At 48.4% G+C, this 17152-nt stretch overlaps 1 protein-coding gene across 12 annotated transcripts in view; it reads left to right on the forward strand.

Moving 5' to 3' along the window:
* Positions 1-13357, forward strand: part of EPHB2 (EPH receptor B2) — a 114560-nt gene extending 101203 nt beyond the window's left edge. For 8 of the 12 annotated variants that reach the window (XM_083752490.1, XM_083752495.1, XM_083752497.1 and 5 more), the window contains exons 13-16: positions 3591-3812; positions 5196-5389; positions 6217-6372; positions 6712-13357. In XM_083752490.1, coding sequence (XP_083608616.1) covers positions 3591-3812; positions 5196-5389; positions 6217-6372; positions 6712-6820 — 681 coding nt within the window. In that variant the 3' untranslated portion in view covers positions 6821-13357. The remainder of the gene's footprint in view (positions 1-3590; positions 3813-5195; positions 5390-6216; positions 6373-6711) is intronic. The other 4 variants (XM_083752499.1, XM_083752500.1, XM_083752492.1 and 1 more) reach the window with 1 other exon arrangement.
* Positions 13358-17152: the final 3795 nt, after the last annotated feature.

The following is a 17152-nucleotide window of genomic DNA, read 5'->3' on the forward strand; positions in this document are numbered from 1 at the left end:
TACAGAAAGAGGCTTGGGAACACAGCCTCTTGGAACAATTGCATTGTCCCGAGTGACTCTCCACCCCCTTTTTCTCCCACTTCCTCATTCGTCATCCCCTACAGGTGGAGCTGAGGACCCTTTGCTTCTGAGCCTTTGCTCTCCTACTTTCAAGGCTCGCTGGGTTCTGGGAGGGGGGGTCTGGAATGCTTTCTAAAGACACTGTGTCCATCAGCTGTCACCCCCCGGTGTGTCCTCTTCCTCCTCCTCCTCCTCCTCTCCCATTATTTCCCAGCTTTTCCCCTCATCTGCCTCTGAGCTGTGACCTCCCTCAAACCCCTGTTGTAATTCTGAACTGTCTCCTTCTTCTTCTCTGAAAGGGTCAGGCTGGGTAGGTCATCTCCACCATTCTTCCTCTGCCCAGTCCCTGATAGGTGGTCAGGTGGGTGGTCATCTCTGGGAGAAAAAACATGCAGCACACTTAAGTGGATAGAGAAAACCTCCCCCCTTTCTCTCATAAACACTAGACCTCATGGGCATGCAATGAAGCTGAAAGTCAGAAGATTTGGGACAGATAAAAGGGCTTATTCATGCAGTGCATAGTTAATCTATGGAACTCACTTCCACAAAAGGTAATGATGGCCAACTTGGATGGCTTTAAAGGAGGATTAAATTCATAGAAAAGAAGGCTATCAATGGTTGCTAACCATGATGGTTATGCTTTGCCTTCACAGTTGGAGGCAGAAATGCTTCTGAATACGGGTTGCTGGAAACCACAGGAGAAGGGAGAGCACTCTTGTGCTCAAATCCTGCTTGCTGGCTTCCCATGAACAGCTGGTTGGCTGCCATAACAACAGGATGCTGAATGAGATGGGTCATTGGCCTGATCCAGCAAGCTTGAGGGAGCCAGTGTGGTGTAGTGGTTAAGAGCGGTGGACTCGTAATCCGGTGAACCGGGTTGGCGTCTCCGCTCCTCCACATGCAGCTGCTGGGTGACCTTGAGCTAGTCACACTCCTTTGAAGTCTCTCAGCCCCACTCACCTCACAGAGTGTTTGTTGTGGGGAGGAAGGGAAAGGAGAATGTTAGCTGCTTTGAGACACCTTTGGGTAGTGATAAAGCGGGATATCAAATCCAAACTCTTCTTCTTTTCTTCTATGTTCCCCTCCTTCAAAACTGCCTTGCCACCACTTCATCATGGGCCTTCTATTCTGATGCTATTCAACTGAATTCTACTCAGAGTAATGGACCTAAGTGAGATTGCCCACAAGGAGCTGGGAACGGGTATGCCTCAGAATCTCCAGCTCATCACTTTAGCGGGAGACCCCCATGGAAGTCTGCTAAAATGATGTGGGGGTGGGAAACACTTAGCAGCACCTCACACATGGCACGGTTGTAAGGTCATGTGGTTAGCAGGTGGGCGGCTCCCCCCACCTTTCAAATTTGGCCCGCAAGGCCGTTCCTGGTGAGGATCTGGCCCATGTGGCCAAAAAGGTTCCGTTCTCCTGGGGCAAAGGGTTCAAGAAGTGTTTCCCATAAACACACAAAGAAAACTGGTTCTAGAGTTGGCACAGTGGATCAGAGGACTCTGGGCAGGGTAGGGACATCTCCCCGCAATGTGAGTTACTCAGCCCAATCATGTAGGAGAGAAGACACACACAAGAAGTTTCTTCTGGAGAGACGAGTCGGAAGGGTCACGGGGCACTTTATCTGGGTCAACCTTCCACAGGAATCTGGCTTTTCTCTGCAGCAGGCAGAAATGGCCTTCGCCAAAGACCTCTTAACGCAAACCCAGCACGGCAGTGTTAAGAATTTATGGCTCTTCTTCCTTGATGATCAGCGAGGCTGTTGAAGCATCACTGATGCTGGCAATGAAGCCTCTCCCGTTGCATTTTTTATTTGGTCAGTGCGAACAGTGCTGGGTGGGGGTCTGGCACTGTGCTGTCACAGAACTGAAAACAGGCAACCTAATTTTTCCTGACCTTCCTTGAAAATAAGGAAATATATGGGGATGGGGGGATGAAAACCCCTCTGGATGGAGAGCAAAGATCTGCCTCATTCAGCATGTCTGTATCTAGCGGTACCCAACTTGTTGCCACTGGAGAGCATTACCAACAGGGCAGAAAGGGGGTGCCCCCCATACAAGCATTTGGTATTCAAAGGCAGACTGCACCTCAACATGGGAGTTCTATCTTGCTCTCGTGCCTCGAAAGATCCCTTCTCATTGTATTTATTCACTTTTGTTTCATAAACTTTATGCACCACTTGATTGTAAAAAGAAAAACAGCACCTCAAAGCAGTTCACAGAGAGAATAAAATGAAATTATCGGTGGAAAGCACAAAAGCAACCCTTTAAAACATTCAAAAGGTAAAATCAGCAACAGATCAAAATACACATCCATGTTCTACATGTCTGTGCAGGCATGCCTCTTTTCTTTTAATATTTCTTGCAAGCACTGAAAAGAGTACAGGGTCAGCCCAAGACATTTTGGCACCAGAGGCAAACCACAAAATGGCACCCCTTTCCCCACTAGGGAAGAAGGGGCGAGCGAAGGTCTAAATCAGGAACAAGGGGAAAATAAAGATCTACATTGGGAGCTTCTGTCCCTGTAGATCCTGCCGCCTGAGGCATTCACCTTACTGTCAGGATGCTGTCAGTGGCTCCCGGCTGCTTGCTCAGAAAAGTATAAAGACAAGGAAAGCTTTCTTACCATCCTTTTTCATTTCGATCTTTACAGAGAGAGGCTATTGAACCCAACTTCTTGGTTAATGGCGTTGTCCCAAGTGAATCTCCACACACACCCATCTCTCCCACTTCCTCATTCGTCACTTCTACGAGTGCTGTTATGTGCCCTCTGTCTTTGAGCTCTTTGCTCGCCTACTTTTAAGAGTCGCCAGGTTCTGGGAGATGGAGGGTCTGGGATCCTTTCTAATGACACTGTGTCAGTCACCTGTTACTCTGCTTCTACTTCCTCCTGCTTCTCTCCCATTATTTCCCACCTTTCACCCTCATCTGCCGCTGAGCTATGACCTCCCTCAATCCACTGTTGTAAATCTATACTGTCTTCCTTTTCCTCCTCCCAGGAAGGGTCAGGATGGGGAGGCGGTCTCCACCATTCCTCCTCTGTCCAGTCCCTGACACTTACCTTGCCTCATGGGTGGTCCGGCCCTGATGAAGGCAGCTGCCTGAGTTCCAGTGTGTAGGTTTTTCCACATTAAAATAATGATTTCTTACCAATGTGGAATGGGTATTATGTTTCACCTGTGCTGGTGCCAGTTCTGCCGATCGAAGCAATCAAGTAGGCATATATGGAGTGACTCCCATACTTTTAAAACCAGTATCTTATGGAGAGGATTCTTAGGTTTGTGGTAGCCTTGCTTGCTTGAAGAAACCTGGACTCAGCAGCCCACATTGAATTCTATCACTTCACCAACCGGTGAAATATTCAACTGAGGAGTCAGGGGATGAGAGACTTGCACTTGCATTAACGGTGCTGCGGTGCTGCCAGGTATGAGTACAGGTGCAACTGGACCTATGCCATCATACTAGCCTCCTTACTAGAGGTTGGTTAGGGCTAACTCTTATTTACTTGTTCCCCACTGACTCCATTAGCAGCCATTCCACTTGGCTGGGGCTGATGCAAGCAACCCAAGCGAGAAACCCTGTGCTCCACCCCCACTACAGGGCGGAAAGATCCCGATCCGTTGGACAGCACCGGAAGCCATCCAGTACCGAAAGTTCACTTCTGCAAGTGACGTGTGGAGCTACGGAATAGTCATGTGGGAGGTGATGTCCTATGGAGAGCGGCCGTACTGGGACATGACCAACCAAGATGTAAGTATGAGGGACTGCTGGTGGAACAGGGTATGTTTAGCCTGGAGAAGGGAAGGCTGAGAGATGAAAGGGTAGCCATCTTCAAATATCTGAAGGGCTGTCACGTGGAAGATGGAACAAGATGGTTTTCTGCTGCTCCAGAGTGTAGGACCTGAACAAATGGACTCAAATGACAAGAAAGGAAATTCCAATTAAATATTAAGAAGAAATTCTTGATGGTAAGAGCTGTTTGACAGTGGAACAGACTTTCCCCAGAAGGTGGTCAGTTCTCCTTTTTGGAGGTTTTTTGGCAGAGGTTGGATGGAGGTCTGGCAGGAATTTGCTGAAAATCCACTTGGCTGCCAGTCTGTTTCTGGGGACAATTCAAAGTGCTGGTTATGACTTATTATGCCTTATACTGTATAGTTAGGTGGGGAATTTTTTTGTTTTGTTTTATTTTGTTTTTTAGGAAAGGACGTTTAATAGTGCTGTGCTGTTTTTAATATCTGCATTTTGATAGATTCCTCCCTTACATTGTTTTAATTCTATCAAGGTTTAATTGTTATTTAATGATGGCCTTTTATACGTTTTTGTATTTTATCTGTGGTTTGTATTTTTGTCTGTAAGCCACTTTGAGTCCCAGTCTAGGGAATAGGCGGGGTATTAATAATAATCATAAGCCAAGGGTGGCATTCTGTCTCAGCCAGTGGACTGCTGTCATTCTCAGTCTGATGTCAAATCCTTGCCCCTATAGGAACATGATCGTCTCAGGGAGCTGCCTCAGTTCGTAGCAGCTCCCAGCCTATCTCCTTGGCGGGCTCCTTCTGCTCTGCGCTCCTGCCCTTCCTCCAGCCCTGGAGCGCTCCACCCCAGAAGCCATTGCTGGCTAATTGACAGTGATCTTTCCAGCAAGGGCAGAGCGTTCAGTAACTTCACCCCCTATTAGCCTCCTCGACCCGGGCTGCGAACACCAGCAGAGGGGAGAACCGCTCATGTCTCCAGCAGGGCATTTGTGCCGATAGCGTAGCAGGTGGGGGAGGGGAGAGGAGAGGAGCTCCTGGAGGGGGGAGAGCAATTTCATGTGTGTGTGTATTTGCATGTGCATAATGTGCATTGTCACATCCCCAATTATGGATCGGGAGCAGCAGCCTTGGCCGTCAGACGTCAAGGCCGATGGATGCTTAGGCAATATTTCCCTTTGGATGTGGATTAAGTCTGTTGACGTGGCCAATTAATGAGCCGCTTCAGACAATGAAGGAGGGGAAAGCTGTGACTGAACCTGTGAATGAACTCTCAAGTCGCATTTGTTTCCATGAGAACGGTGTCATTTAGCCATCACCGGTTGGCTAGCAGTCAGCATCTAAGGACAAAAAGATGTATGTGGGCTTTTTTCCCCCCTTGCAGGTAATAAACGCCATTGAGCAGGATTATCGGCTGCCACCACCCATGGATTGCCCCAGTGCCTTGCACCAGCTCATGTTGGACTGCTGGCAGAAGGACCGTAACCACAGGCCCAAATTTGGACAGATTGTCAACACCTTAGACAAGATGATCCGGAACCCAAACAGCCTGAAAGCCATGGCACCCCTTTCCTCTGGGTAGGACGCAGGACACACAATGGGAGTTAGGGCTGATGGGAGTTCAGCATCTTCTGGATGGCAGCAGGTTGGGGAAGGCTGCTCCAGAATTTTACCCAAGCTCAAATGGATTTCTGGTTTCCCAGAGTTGGCACTTTGGGTCAGGGATATCCACATGCAGTGCTTTACTGTTGAGTGCTGAAGATGCTTGAGGTTCACAAGGGAGGCAGGTGGTGTCTAGTTGTCAGGAGTCCATGTCAAGCAGGGAGCCTACAGGACCTTGGACAGCTCCAAGGGGTCCTGCAAAGGCAGCTGCCAGAGAAGACCTCTGGATAGAGAGCCAGAGCCAACTGAAGCCTTATGTAGGCTGATCCTTCCAGCTCCCGAGTGGGGAGGAGGGAACTACCTGGCTGGCCAAAAGGCCATTGCCTTCTTCTGCCATTGTTGTCTTTTGCAAGAGCCACTGCAGGAGACTCGTCTTTTGAATCACAGGGTGGTGGCCAAGCTGCATTCCCTGACCACAAGGGTCCCAAATGAAGCACCGGAGGTTCTCCCCCGAGAAAGTAGCCTGGGACCTGTCCTCATTGAAGTTCTCCACCACCATGTCATGGCCCCTGAATCATAAGAGTTTCCAAGAATGTGGGTCAGGTCTTATAATCTCCCTGAACCAAGAGGGTCTTCCAACCCTACCTGGTGATGCCAGGGATTACACCTGGGACCTTCTGCATGCAAAACAGGTGCTATGGCACTTCCCTTGTGAAAATGATCAGTGTGGGTTTCTTCCATGCCAAACAAATTCAGATCTTTTCTTCTGCTCATTTCTTACGATCTCTCCCCTCCCCTTCCAGGATTAACCTCCCCTTACTGGACCGCACCATTCCAGACTATTCCAGTTTCAACACCGTGGATGAGTGGCTTGAAGCCATCAAGATGGGACAGTACAAGGAGAGCTTTGCCAGTGCTGGCTTCACCAACTTCGACGTGGTGTCCCAAATGAACATGGAGTAAGTTCCAGGGGAGAAGAGGTGGATGAGTACTAGCCATGAGGACTATGTTCTCAGCAATGCCTCTGAATACCAGTTGTTGGGAATTACAAGTGGGAGAGATGCTGTCGCACTCAGGTCCTGCTTGCAGGCTTCCCATGAAGGCATTTGGTTGACCACTTAGCAAAGCTAAGCAGGGTCCAGTGTGGTTTCAAACTGGATGGGGGACCACATGTTGAGATTCATGGTCCCTTCCAACTCTATGATCCTATGACTGAGTCTATAATAGTGTGCAGTGCCCCCAATTTATGCCACCACTAATGCTTCTCTCTTGTTACTGTGGGTTTTTTTCTCCTCTAGGGACATCCTGCGAGTAGGGGTCACATTAGCCGGGCACCAGAAGAAAATCCTGAACAGTATCCAGGTGATGCGAGCACAGATGAATCAAATCCAGTCCGTGGAGGTTTGAGAAGCTGGGTACTTGCACACACCTCTTCCTCAAGGTCCTGTTCCCCTTTTGTCCCTGTGTGTCCGAGCCCTTGGGCGGGTCTTAATGCTCCCCCATGGAGACGGCAGCTACAGGGAAGGGGCAGCCACAGGGCAAAGATGCTGCAGACTTCAAGAATCCAGAAAAAAAAGGGAAGAGGAAGGACTCTTATTTAGAAGGATGTTTTAAAATGAAACAGAACCGCGGTGGATTTCTCTTTAAGGGCTCTGAGACAAGCAAGCTAGGGAGGGATCCAGAGGGACCCTTTCGCCCTCCTCCTTTGCACGACTTGGACCCCCTGGGGCACAGAGTGGAGCAGAAAGTCTTCAGGGAGGCGGGGAGGTTACAAAACTGCATGTCCCTACAAGTGTTGCTGGGCATGCCCTCCCCTTCCCACAACAGCCAGCAGATCTGCGGACCGAAGAGGGGGCAAGCGCCAGGAAACTTTCCACCCATGTAATGGGGTCACCTCTAGAGTCACAGACTTCAGAGATGGACACGTCTTTTTAACTTCCTTTCCTCTGAAGGACTGGATCCGGGCGAAGCTCACGTACCCACCCATCCACCCACCCATACCTCCTCCTCTGTATGAAAGAGAATCTTTGCCCCACACTGGGGAAAGCAAAGTCATGGGGCTTTCGGAGGTCTTGGTCTCTGTTGCGCTGGGACTGTTTGTGCAAGCGGCGCCTCCTAGAGGCTCTGCGCGCTGCACTTCCCAGTGGCAGTTCCTACATATCAATATGCACAAGACATTTGAGAAGGCTTCATGGTTTGCCAATGACCTGCTTCCGGCGGGAAACTCCCTGCCCCTCTCGTCCTGTTCCATGCAGTATGTTGTAGATTTGATGTGCATTTCCATCTGGTTGTCGTTGTTCCATCTTTTTCTACTTTGTTTACAATGGGATGTGGGGGGAGGGGGGAATTATTATTTTGGGGGGAGCCGAGTTGTTTTGTTTTAACAAAAAGAAAAAAGAAAACAGGATGGCAAATCCACTGTTCTTCTCTCCCAGGGACACTCTGTTGTCTCCTCCTGGGCAGCTTCCTAGCTGAGCACTCCCAGGGGGCCATGAGCATTTCGGACACACTCTAACCCCTTCCCCCTGTTCTGCCAGGCTGCTCCTAAGTCCTTTGTCATCCCTTAGCAGTTGTCTGAAAGTTAGTTGTCTTGTCTGCTGTTTCATATTGGGGACCCCTTGCTGAACCTCGTGCCGAGATATGATAGTTTTCAAAAATGATACCAACCTGGGAATTGCTCTGAGGGGGCCTTAAACTCAGCTGGGAGTGAAGAAACATCTAAGAGGGCTGGAGGAGCATGGGGCAATGGTTCTTGAAGTCCTCTGACACACCCTCAACTGTCCTTCAGCATCCTGAGGAGACTGGAAATAAAAGTGAAGGAAGGTCAACAACAGGGGATGCTGTAGCCTTGTCAGGAAAGGCTCACGGCAGGACTTTTAACCTCCAGCCCAAGGCCCCATATCTCAGTCTCGGCAGCCACAAGTTGGAGCCCAGCTGGTGCTCAGCACATGGGTGGTATTGTGGGTCTCAGACCTGCCATGGCCAAGCTCAGGCAGGTTGTTAGAAGGACTGTTGGTTGGAGCTTAACCTTGCAGAAGGTCTATCCTCATTGACTCAGTCTGTCCTTCTGAAGGTTCAAAGAACAGGGAAAGTTGTGAATAGTTTGGAAACCCACCATGTCACTGTCAGGAGGATCACAGGTTGGAAAGGGTCACTCTGCTTAGCTCAGGGTCTCTTATTTCTGTAGGGGAAGGTAATGATAACCAGCAGTGCCAATAATTCCACAGAATTTTCATCTCTCTGGGTTCGAGAGACAAAGGCCTGGTTCAGGGATAATGGAAAATTGCAGACATCTGCTACATGAATGAGCAGTGCTTCCTCTTTCAAGCAAATCAGAAGGAGTTTGTAAACTTTGGCTTCTAATTTTAAAGTAATAACGATTCCCCATGGCATCCAAACTTTAGAGAACAGTGGTTTGTTTCACCTTAGAGAGAACTATCTGGGATCCAGTCTAAAAACAAATCCAGAATAAAACGTAGCCCCAAATAAAAACTTAGATTTATTTTTTATCAGCTAAATATTGCACAGATGGTCATGAAACTACACAGAAGGAGAGGAAAACTCTGGGAGAATGGAAAAAACAAACAGGAAGAAGGGAACTCTGATGGGGCAGAAGAATGGGGCAGCTTCTGGAGATGTCAGAGGCTGCATAAAATAAGGTTAGAGTCCTAGGTGGCTCCTGGTTTCCAGGTTTGAACAAATCATGCTTTCCAGTATTCAGATGTCATGAAGAATTAAAGTAGAGCTAATGAGATCAACCAGCACTAAAACATTTTTTCAGATCCTGGTTTGTTCTTAAATCCTAGTTTAAACAAACCTTCAGTCCTTGAGATTGGACATTGTGGGGAACTGTGCCTTGGTTAAAAATAGATCAAAAACATCTGATCTCTTCCTTGTGACCAGAAAAGAGGAAAAGAGAAAAGGAAAGACACAACCCTTAGCTTGTTCGCATGGCAGAAAGCCCCAATTTTCTGTTACTCCTGAACTGGGCTGCTGTAGATAGGTTACCTGGGCTGATTAAAAAATAAATAAATACAAATGCTGGCAGAAGTACATATACCATCTTGTGGACTTGCCAGAGGTGTGTGCGCATGGCAGGGAGAAACAGATTTCAATGTCCTGAAATCTGTCATAATCCCATACAGCTATCACAGAATCAGGTGTAGCTTGGTTGTACAGAGCAAAGAGCTCCTACAATGCCATGGGTAGCTTTCATCCCTTTGGGTGGGGCGAGGTGTCCCATTGCAAGCAATCCCCATTTAGTGCCACACCAAGCTATCCCCTGGAACCTGAGCTAGCCTTGGCCTTTGTGCTTCGCTGCCTTCCTTCTGGTTTTCCGTGCAAGCTCCTTTGCACAGGGGAAAGGACCTGATGTATCTTTGCACTAAGGCTGCCCTGACCCTTCCCTCCTGACGAAGGCCCGGTCTTGTTCCACTGGGTGCTGCTGGCGTCACGGGAGGGAAGGCAGGGGAGCTGTCTTCACCAGCAGACGGGCAACACAACACAACACACACATCTACCTGAGCCATTTCACTGTGTGTGTGTAAGAGAGAGAGAGTGCACTCACAGCACGCCTAATGCAGACTACGATTTCAAGAGAAGGGGGCTGATGGAGACTCGCCTCATTTCTTCCATTGTTCTAATGAGATGGGACTCACCCATCTATGCTAGATATTTCATTGTGACCTCACCAGGATCCTGGAAATCTCCCCTCTTTCTCCTCGACTGTGCTTCCCCTCTGCATACATGCACACTTGTCTTTTCTCTGTCCTTAAGCCAGCAGAGAGACTTATTTTGCAGGTATTTCAAGTGTGGTGTCAGAATTCAGAATCAGGACTGTGCCATGCACAGCACTTGCCTTTAATGCACCAGAGCTGTCCTGTCGGTCCGCATCACCCCATTGCAACTGTTTGAGTCACCCTTCTGATTTCTTCCAACACGATGAGCCAGCACCCACCCTCTCCTCATCCCATGCCCGCCACCTCCCTCTGCCGTCGCCATGTTTTTTTTTTAGCGATCCTGGAACTGAAACTGGATTGGCAGCATTCTGTTGAAGATAGCAATAAATCGTCAGGCCCTGGGCCCTGGCACTTCTGGACACTGTGATAGGGCTAGGAGTGGAGAGGGATGGCGTGTTGTGTCGGAAAGAGCAACTTTCTCAGTAGGGCCCCAGGATTTGCATATCAAAGGCAAGCACTTTGGGGCTGCTGGGAGAGAGGAGCAGAGAAAAGCAATTCCTAAATGCAAAAGTCTGATAGAACACTCAAATATTTCACTGTGATTTTCTTTTTAAAAAAACAGAACAGTAACTGAACTGGAATGGAACTTCCTTGGTTTAAGACAGGAGTGGAGAAGCTTCTGCTAGCTAGCTTCATTAGGTCCACCAGTCACCAGATTTTGAACACTAGGATGTTTTGTTCAAGCCATGCTCACATGTCCTACATCCAATGACATACTTTATGTCAGGTGTGGGGCAGATAAGGATGTGGCTGGGCTGGAAGCAGGGGGTGTTGATGTTACCATCAATCAGCCGATCATCAGGGCAGGTGAAGTGCAGTGCCTATACCCACACAGTTTGCTTTCAAGCCACATGGGCAAAAATGGGTTGCCTGGCATTGATGTCAGGTGATTGAAAGGTGGGCAGGCTGCCTGCAACCTGCCAAACCTGACCCATAGTGGGATGGGGAGGTAAGGATCCAGCCCATTAGCCAGATCCAGTTCACCACCCCTGCTTTAAAACTCTACCCGTGAACAAACCCAGCTTGCAGTGCAATCCTATACATGCCAACTCAAGAAGTCAGTCCCACTGAATTCAGTGGAACAAATGAGTTGTGTGTTGGGTTTCAGAACCCAATCATCTGGTCTTCTTTTATGCATTAAAGCTTAGCTTTGAGTCCTCCAGGTGCTGTTAGTTTCATAACATACATCAGCCCTTGCCAGCCTGATCAATGGTTGTGGGGTATAGAAATTGGCTCCCAGCAACATTGGGAGGGCTGCAGGTTCCCCAGCCCTGTGTTAGACCTTGGTCTCTGCTGCCCAACCCCACCCTTCGCACATGCCCAGTAGCATGGGAGCCGTTTCTCCATGGTGCCATCACACACTGCTGAGGATAATGATGGTTTAATTATCCAAAGGGTGGAAGAAAATATGAGATGCTGAAAGAACAGACATGGGTCAGATTGGGTTCATCCTCAGTGGATATTCCTTCTACTGGGGAATCATACCTATACGCTGGGGTTACAGCCTGTCCCTCTTGTGACTTCCAGGAAGACTCAATGGCCTCAGCATCTCCCTTGCCTTTCTTTCATGAGAACAGGCTTTCCAGAGGCCTTGGGCTGCCTAGAGAAAAAGGCTAGAAGGCTCTGGTCTGGCTCTTGCAGGCTGCCTTGTCCGTGCCCCCTTTCAGTTTTGTCTACACTTCCATGCTCTACAGATCAGCAAAGAGGAGCCAGATGTTGGGGAATACCTTTCAGCCCCTACAGCCAGCAGGGCCAGTGGTCAGGGATGATGGGAGTCCAGCAACATCTAGAAAGCCATAACTGTAGATGGCTACTGTTTTAAATTCTGGATGGGCCCTGTAGCAACTGATGCAGCCTGGCCTTGTTCTCAGATACTTGCTGTCCTCTTCCAGTTGGACCTCTTTTGATTCATGCCCCATCACCAGTTCCAGGGGTAGACTTTGGTTTTTAAGTTCCATGCCCAATCCAATAAGGATGAAACTGGTTGATGGGCTGTAGCTCAGGGGTAGAGCACTTGCTTTGCATGCAGAAGATCCCAGGTTCAGTCCCCAGCATCTCCAGGCAGGGCTGGGAAAGACCCCTGCCTGCTGCTTCCAGTGGCCCTGTGTTCTAATGCTGCTAGAAAGACAACTGGAAACACCACTGTCATTGCCACCAAGTTGGGAGATCTCTTACTGCAAGGATTAGATCAGCAGGTGACAGTTTCACTTACAACAGTATCAGGATTAAAAGAGAGTACATTGGGGGTGGTTTCTGGGAGATCTCTCCCTTTTTGCAGTGCTGCTTGATAGGTTAGATGTGTCCCTGTGAACAGTACAGAAAGCACTTCCCTGGCTCTGAAAGGTTTCATTTAACCACAATTGACATTAGCCCATCACTCATTCCAAAACTGGCTACCATAGTTCACATCCAGTCTGTGATTCCTGATTGGCTAGTATCATTGCATCCAATGCATGATTCCTGACTGGCTGGAACCAACCAAGAGGTTGAAATGAACACTACTGAAAAAGTGGCAGATGTAGGAGGGAAGAGCGGCGGCCAACTGCAACAAACAGCCCTGGAAAAAGTCATAGCATCATAGAATGATTCCTTCAGCAGCATCTGGAGTCATCTAGTCCAACCTCCTGCAATGCAGGAATGACAGCTAAAGGATCTGTTTTTTTCAGAAGATCCCCATGCACCAACCATCACCAGTCTCAAGATGAAAACCAAACTGGCTGGGCGTTTGTTGCCACTTTGGGTTCTCTCCTACCCCACCCCTACCCTGCAGCCCTGCACCTCAGCTCTGGCTCAGAGCAACGTCTTCAGTCGCCAAGCCTCTTCTCCCTGCTCAATAGTGACCCATTTACTGCACAGGTCTCTACTTCAGAATGCCTGCGCAGTCTCCATCTGCCCATGGGCCGTGGCCTTGGGTGTGCGACATTTGCTGTTCCCCTGACCGTGTTTGTATTTTTTAGAAAATGTGAATAGGTAAGTGGCGTTCCAGCCCTGCTCACATGGGGGTGTCTTCCATTCCGACCAGGGCCTTCTCCTGGCTCCATGATGCATCTTTTGATGTTGCTGGGGAGGAAAGAATAATAATGAATAATAATAATAAACCAGATGTATTTATAAAGGAAACAAAATCTGCTGCTCCGATGCCTTTGTAGGAGTATTTTTAAGAAGACTTTTTTTTCAAAATAAATGTGAAGTGTAAAAGTTTGAAGCACTCACTGGCGGGCTCTTATTCTTTGTTCGCCGGCTGTCGACTGCCTCGTTGGAGAACCATGCAGAATGGAAGTGAAGCTTGGGGATGGCTCTGGCTTTTAGGCAGTCCTGCCTGATGGAGCCTGCAGGCTTCACTCCCCATAAGTCTACCAAGGTTGGGGGAGGGGGCTAGAAGGTCACATTCCATTCTGGGCAAGCTTCCACATGCCAGAGGTAGGTAAGGGCACAGGTAAAAGTAGGCAGAGCTAGAAATGTAAAGACTGGAGCCCTAGTTTTATGTGATTTGAATTCCATATATCCTCCCTTTATGGAAGGCAATGAGCCCCTTAGTGCTCATCACTGCATTGTGGGGGGAGGTGGGATTGGCGCAATGGTGAAGGGTCTCAAAGGGGCCTTTCACTGCCCTGACCCAGGCATGCTGCCACTCAAGGCCTTCCTTACAGGGCACCTAGTGGTGTCACCTTTGAGAATGAAGCTTGGTGCCCACCCAGTTTTTTTTTTGTTGTTGTTAAATCATTTTTATTAATTTTCCAATAAAAAACATCCAATTAACATATCAAATTATAATCCAATTAAAATAAAAAACCAAAATGAAAAAGACCAAATTATCATCCAAATAATAATTATTATTTTTTTCGGGACTTCCCATAGTCTGGACCTTGAAGCATATCTCCAAATCTCATTCCTGCCTCTCCTTGCAATGCCCAGTTTCTAGATAGTCTATACAGGGTTTCCCAAACTTGGGTCTCCAGCTGTTTTGGGACTACAATTCCCATCATCCCTGGCCACTGGTCCTACTAGCTAGGGATGGTGGGAGTTGTAGTCCAAAAAACAAACAGCTGGAGACCCAAGTTTAGGAACCCTGGTCTATACAACCCAGCCTGTGAAAGCTACAGAGCTCACAAAGCTATAGCAGCTTTTCACCAACACATAGTTGTTGGGGCTAATAAGGGTTGGATGCCCCAAACAACTGAGGGGCACCGCAGTGGATGGGAACTGAGAGTAGTTTCCATTCATAAGTGGCACTCCCCCCCTCTTTCATTGCTAAAATGCTGTCGGGGTTGTCAGGGAGGGTGGTGAGTGGCGTTTGTGTCACTGGGTGGCACTCAAGGTTGGGTTCTGCTGGGTCTCTGGCAGCCATCCGAGAAACTCAGATGCCGTAGCCTGAGGTGCACTCCATTTCCTGGTTCTTTAGCCTGGAAGTTTCTCCCTCACCAGTCAGAACTTTGCTGCCTCCCTTCAACACAGTTCTGATTTGTAAGTTAGAAACTGCCTTCTCCCCTCTGCGGCTGTGCCGCTTGTGTGAAAATTCACAGGATCACGAAGCAGCAACCTGCAGCAAGTCACCCTCAATCCCTGTGTTGGATGAAGGTGACTAAGGAATGTTTCACAAGTGTAGGGGAGGACCCTCCAATTGCAATTATTCAATAAACCAGACTGGAAATAGATTAAATCTGAAATTCCACGCCAGCCCTGGGCACGCTCAGGGCTGTTTTGAGAAAATGGCTATAAGAGCACAGTGAGAATGGAGAAAATTAACAAATTAAAGTCCGGTTGTTGCATCATTCATGGCTCTGGGTGTTAACTAGGCTAGCTCTGTTGTGTTAAGTGGGATGAGACTGTTTGATCACTCTTGAGGCAGAGAAACATCAGGATCATCTGCCCTCTAAGGAAGGCGCCCTGCATCTCTGTGTGAGTTAACAATCTGGGCTTGCTGGCTTGCTTCCAAACAATGGCCACCATGCAGGACACGGACATACAGTGGAGCACAGCGACATATGGCCAAATCACTCATCCAGGTAAATTTTATTTTGCATACTTACATTGGAATGTGCCATCCCACTTTAATTCAAGTGGAAAGGGGAAAGTGTCACCTATCAACAGTTTCTGGCAAAAGTGTGTGACAAATGTGTGCTTTGGGAACGAGGTGCAGAGAAGAAAGCCCTGGTCTTCTGCCTTCTGCTTCTAAGGAGGCACCTTTCAAAGGCCTCAACTCCTCAACTCTCAACAGCTGATGCACATGGTCTGAATCAGCTTCTTCCATGGCTGACCATGAGCACAGATGTCAGAGATGGGATTGGGAAAGGAATGCTTGGAAAAGAATAGCTGCTCATGGGCTGGCGGGGGGGGGGGAGCTGTGGTTCTCATGATGTTGCTGGACTCCATCTCTCACTGTTCTTGGCTATTAGCCATGCCGGCTGGAGCTGATGGAAACTAGTGTCCCAACAATATGATTAGGACCCACATCTTTCCCATAGCAGATGTTTCTCAAGATCAGCAATTAGCACCCTGATGGCCCCAAAGGACACCTCATGCTGGCTCCTCACTGCCATCGATACTTTCTCACCAGCCCACTGCTGACTTGGGTCATTCCATTAGCAACTGTTTTCCCCTTCACCCCTTGCTCTCTTACTCACCTGCCCAAAAGCTGTTCCACCCCCTGTTCTCCTAGGAACCTAAGGGACCGAGCGAGGGACTGAGTAACGGGAGCTCATCCCGTCGCAGGGATTCGAACCACCGATCTTCTGATCGGCAAGCCCTAGGCTCTGTGGTTTAACCCACAGCGCCACCCGCGTCCCTACATCACACATAAGGTGGGGTTATTGTAGTTCAGGCAGGCCAAGGTGTGATATTCCTGAGGATTTAGCAAATTTTACATAGTTCCAGACACAGTTTACACAAAACATTAGCATTTGATAAGACAACCAGGAGGTCAGTCAGACATCCCTCAATGCAGAGCATGTGGGCAGACAATGACCATTAATGCAAAGGAGGTTCATAGATCTAGGAGAGGAATCTCTTCAGGAACTTCCCCTGCTTGCTATCTGTTCTCAGGCAGATGGGATTAAGGAGGCAGAGGAAATATTTAGTCTTTAGTAGAGCCAAGATGGCTTGTGGGTTGCTCTCTTGTACTATTTTAGACATGTGGTTTATATACTTATGTATGTGTGTTTACCTTGTGAAATTATCAACATTTATTCTATATTTAAGACTATATTTATTCTATATTTAAGAATTCCTATATCATGAGCAAGCAAGAGAGTGCCGGCAACAGAGTAGAGATGGAGACATTATTGTGCATGGAGGGGGCAGTTCTTCCAAATCTAGAGCTTGCACAGCACTCAGGGTCTGCCTGGGTATCCGATTCAGCCCAGCCGGAAAGCATAACATTTAGAATACCAAGATCAGAAGCGACTGAGATGGCCATTTTAGTACGCCGTGTGAGTGGAGCCGCTGATACCAAAATGGCCGTGCAGCTCATCCCCGATCAAAGCTTTGTGGGCCAGGGGCGGGGGAGAGAAAGAGAAAACGCCCCGCGAAGCTCTTATCTATAGAACATACCCAATTCGCTCTGGAAGAATTTGCTTGCCCACCATCTCTCTGAAGCTTCAATCGGCTCCAATTAACTTTGAGAAGGGATTTCACACCCCTTGTGTGCTCAGCAAATTGGTGTTTGGATCCTTATGAGCTCTGGCAGGAAGGAAAGAGCACTGAACCAGCGAAAATTGGGTACATTTGGGTGTCGGTCTTGCGGACCCCTCCGATTCACAGCGAGGCAGCTTCCTAATTGGTGCAGATGAAGAAAGGTCCCCATGTTCTGCACAAAGAGATATTGTTGCATGTGCCTATGCTGCACGTTGCACCTCCCACAGCTACTGGTGTTTCACTGGGGTTGCTAATACAATGATGGATCCTGAATGCATCCTCAGGTTGACGGATATTGCTTTTGATGTGCTCCCTTGTGTCCCCTTGGTGGTGCAAATGTGCAAAAGGGCAATGAACTTTACATGAC

Source organism: Podarcis gaigeae (assembly GCF_964106915.1).
Source record: "Podarcis gaigeae genome assembly, chromosome: 8".
Lineage (NCBI taxonomy): Eukaryota > Metazoa > Chordata > Lepidosauria > Squamata > Lacertidae > Podarcis > Podarcis gaigeae.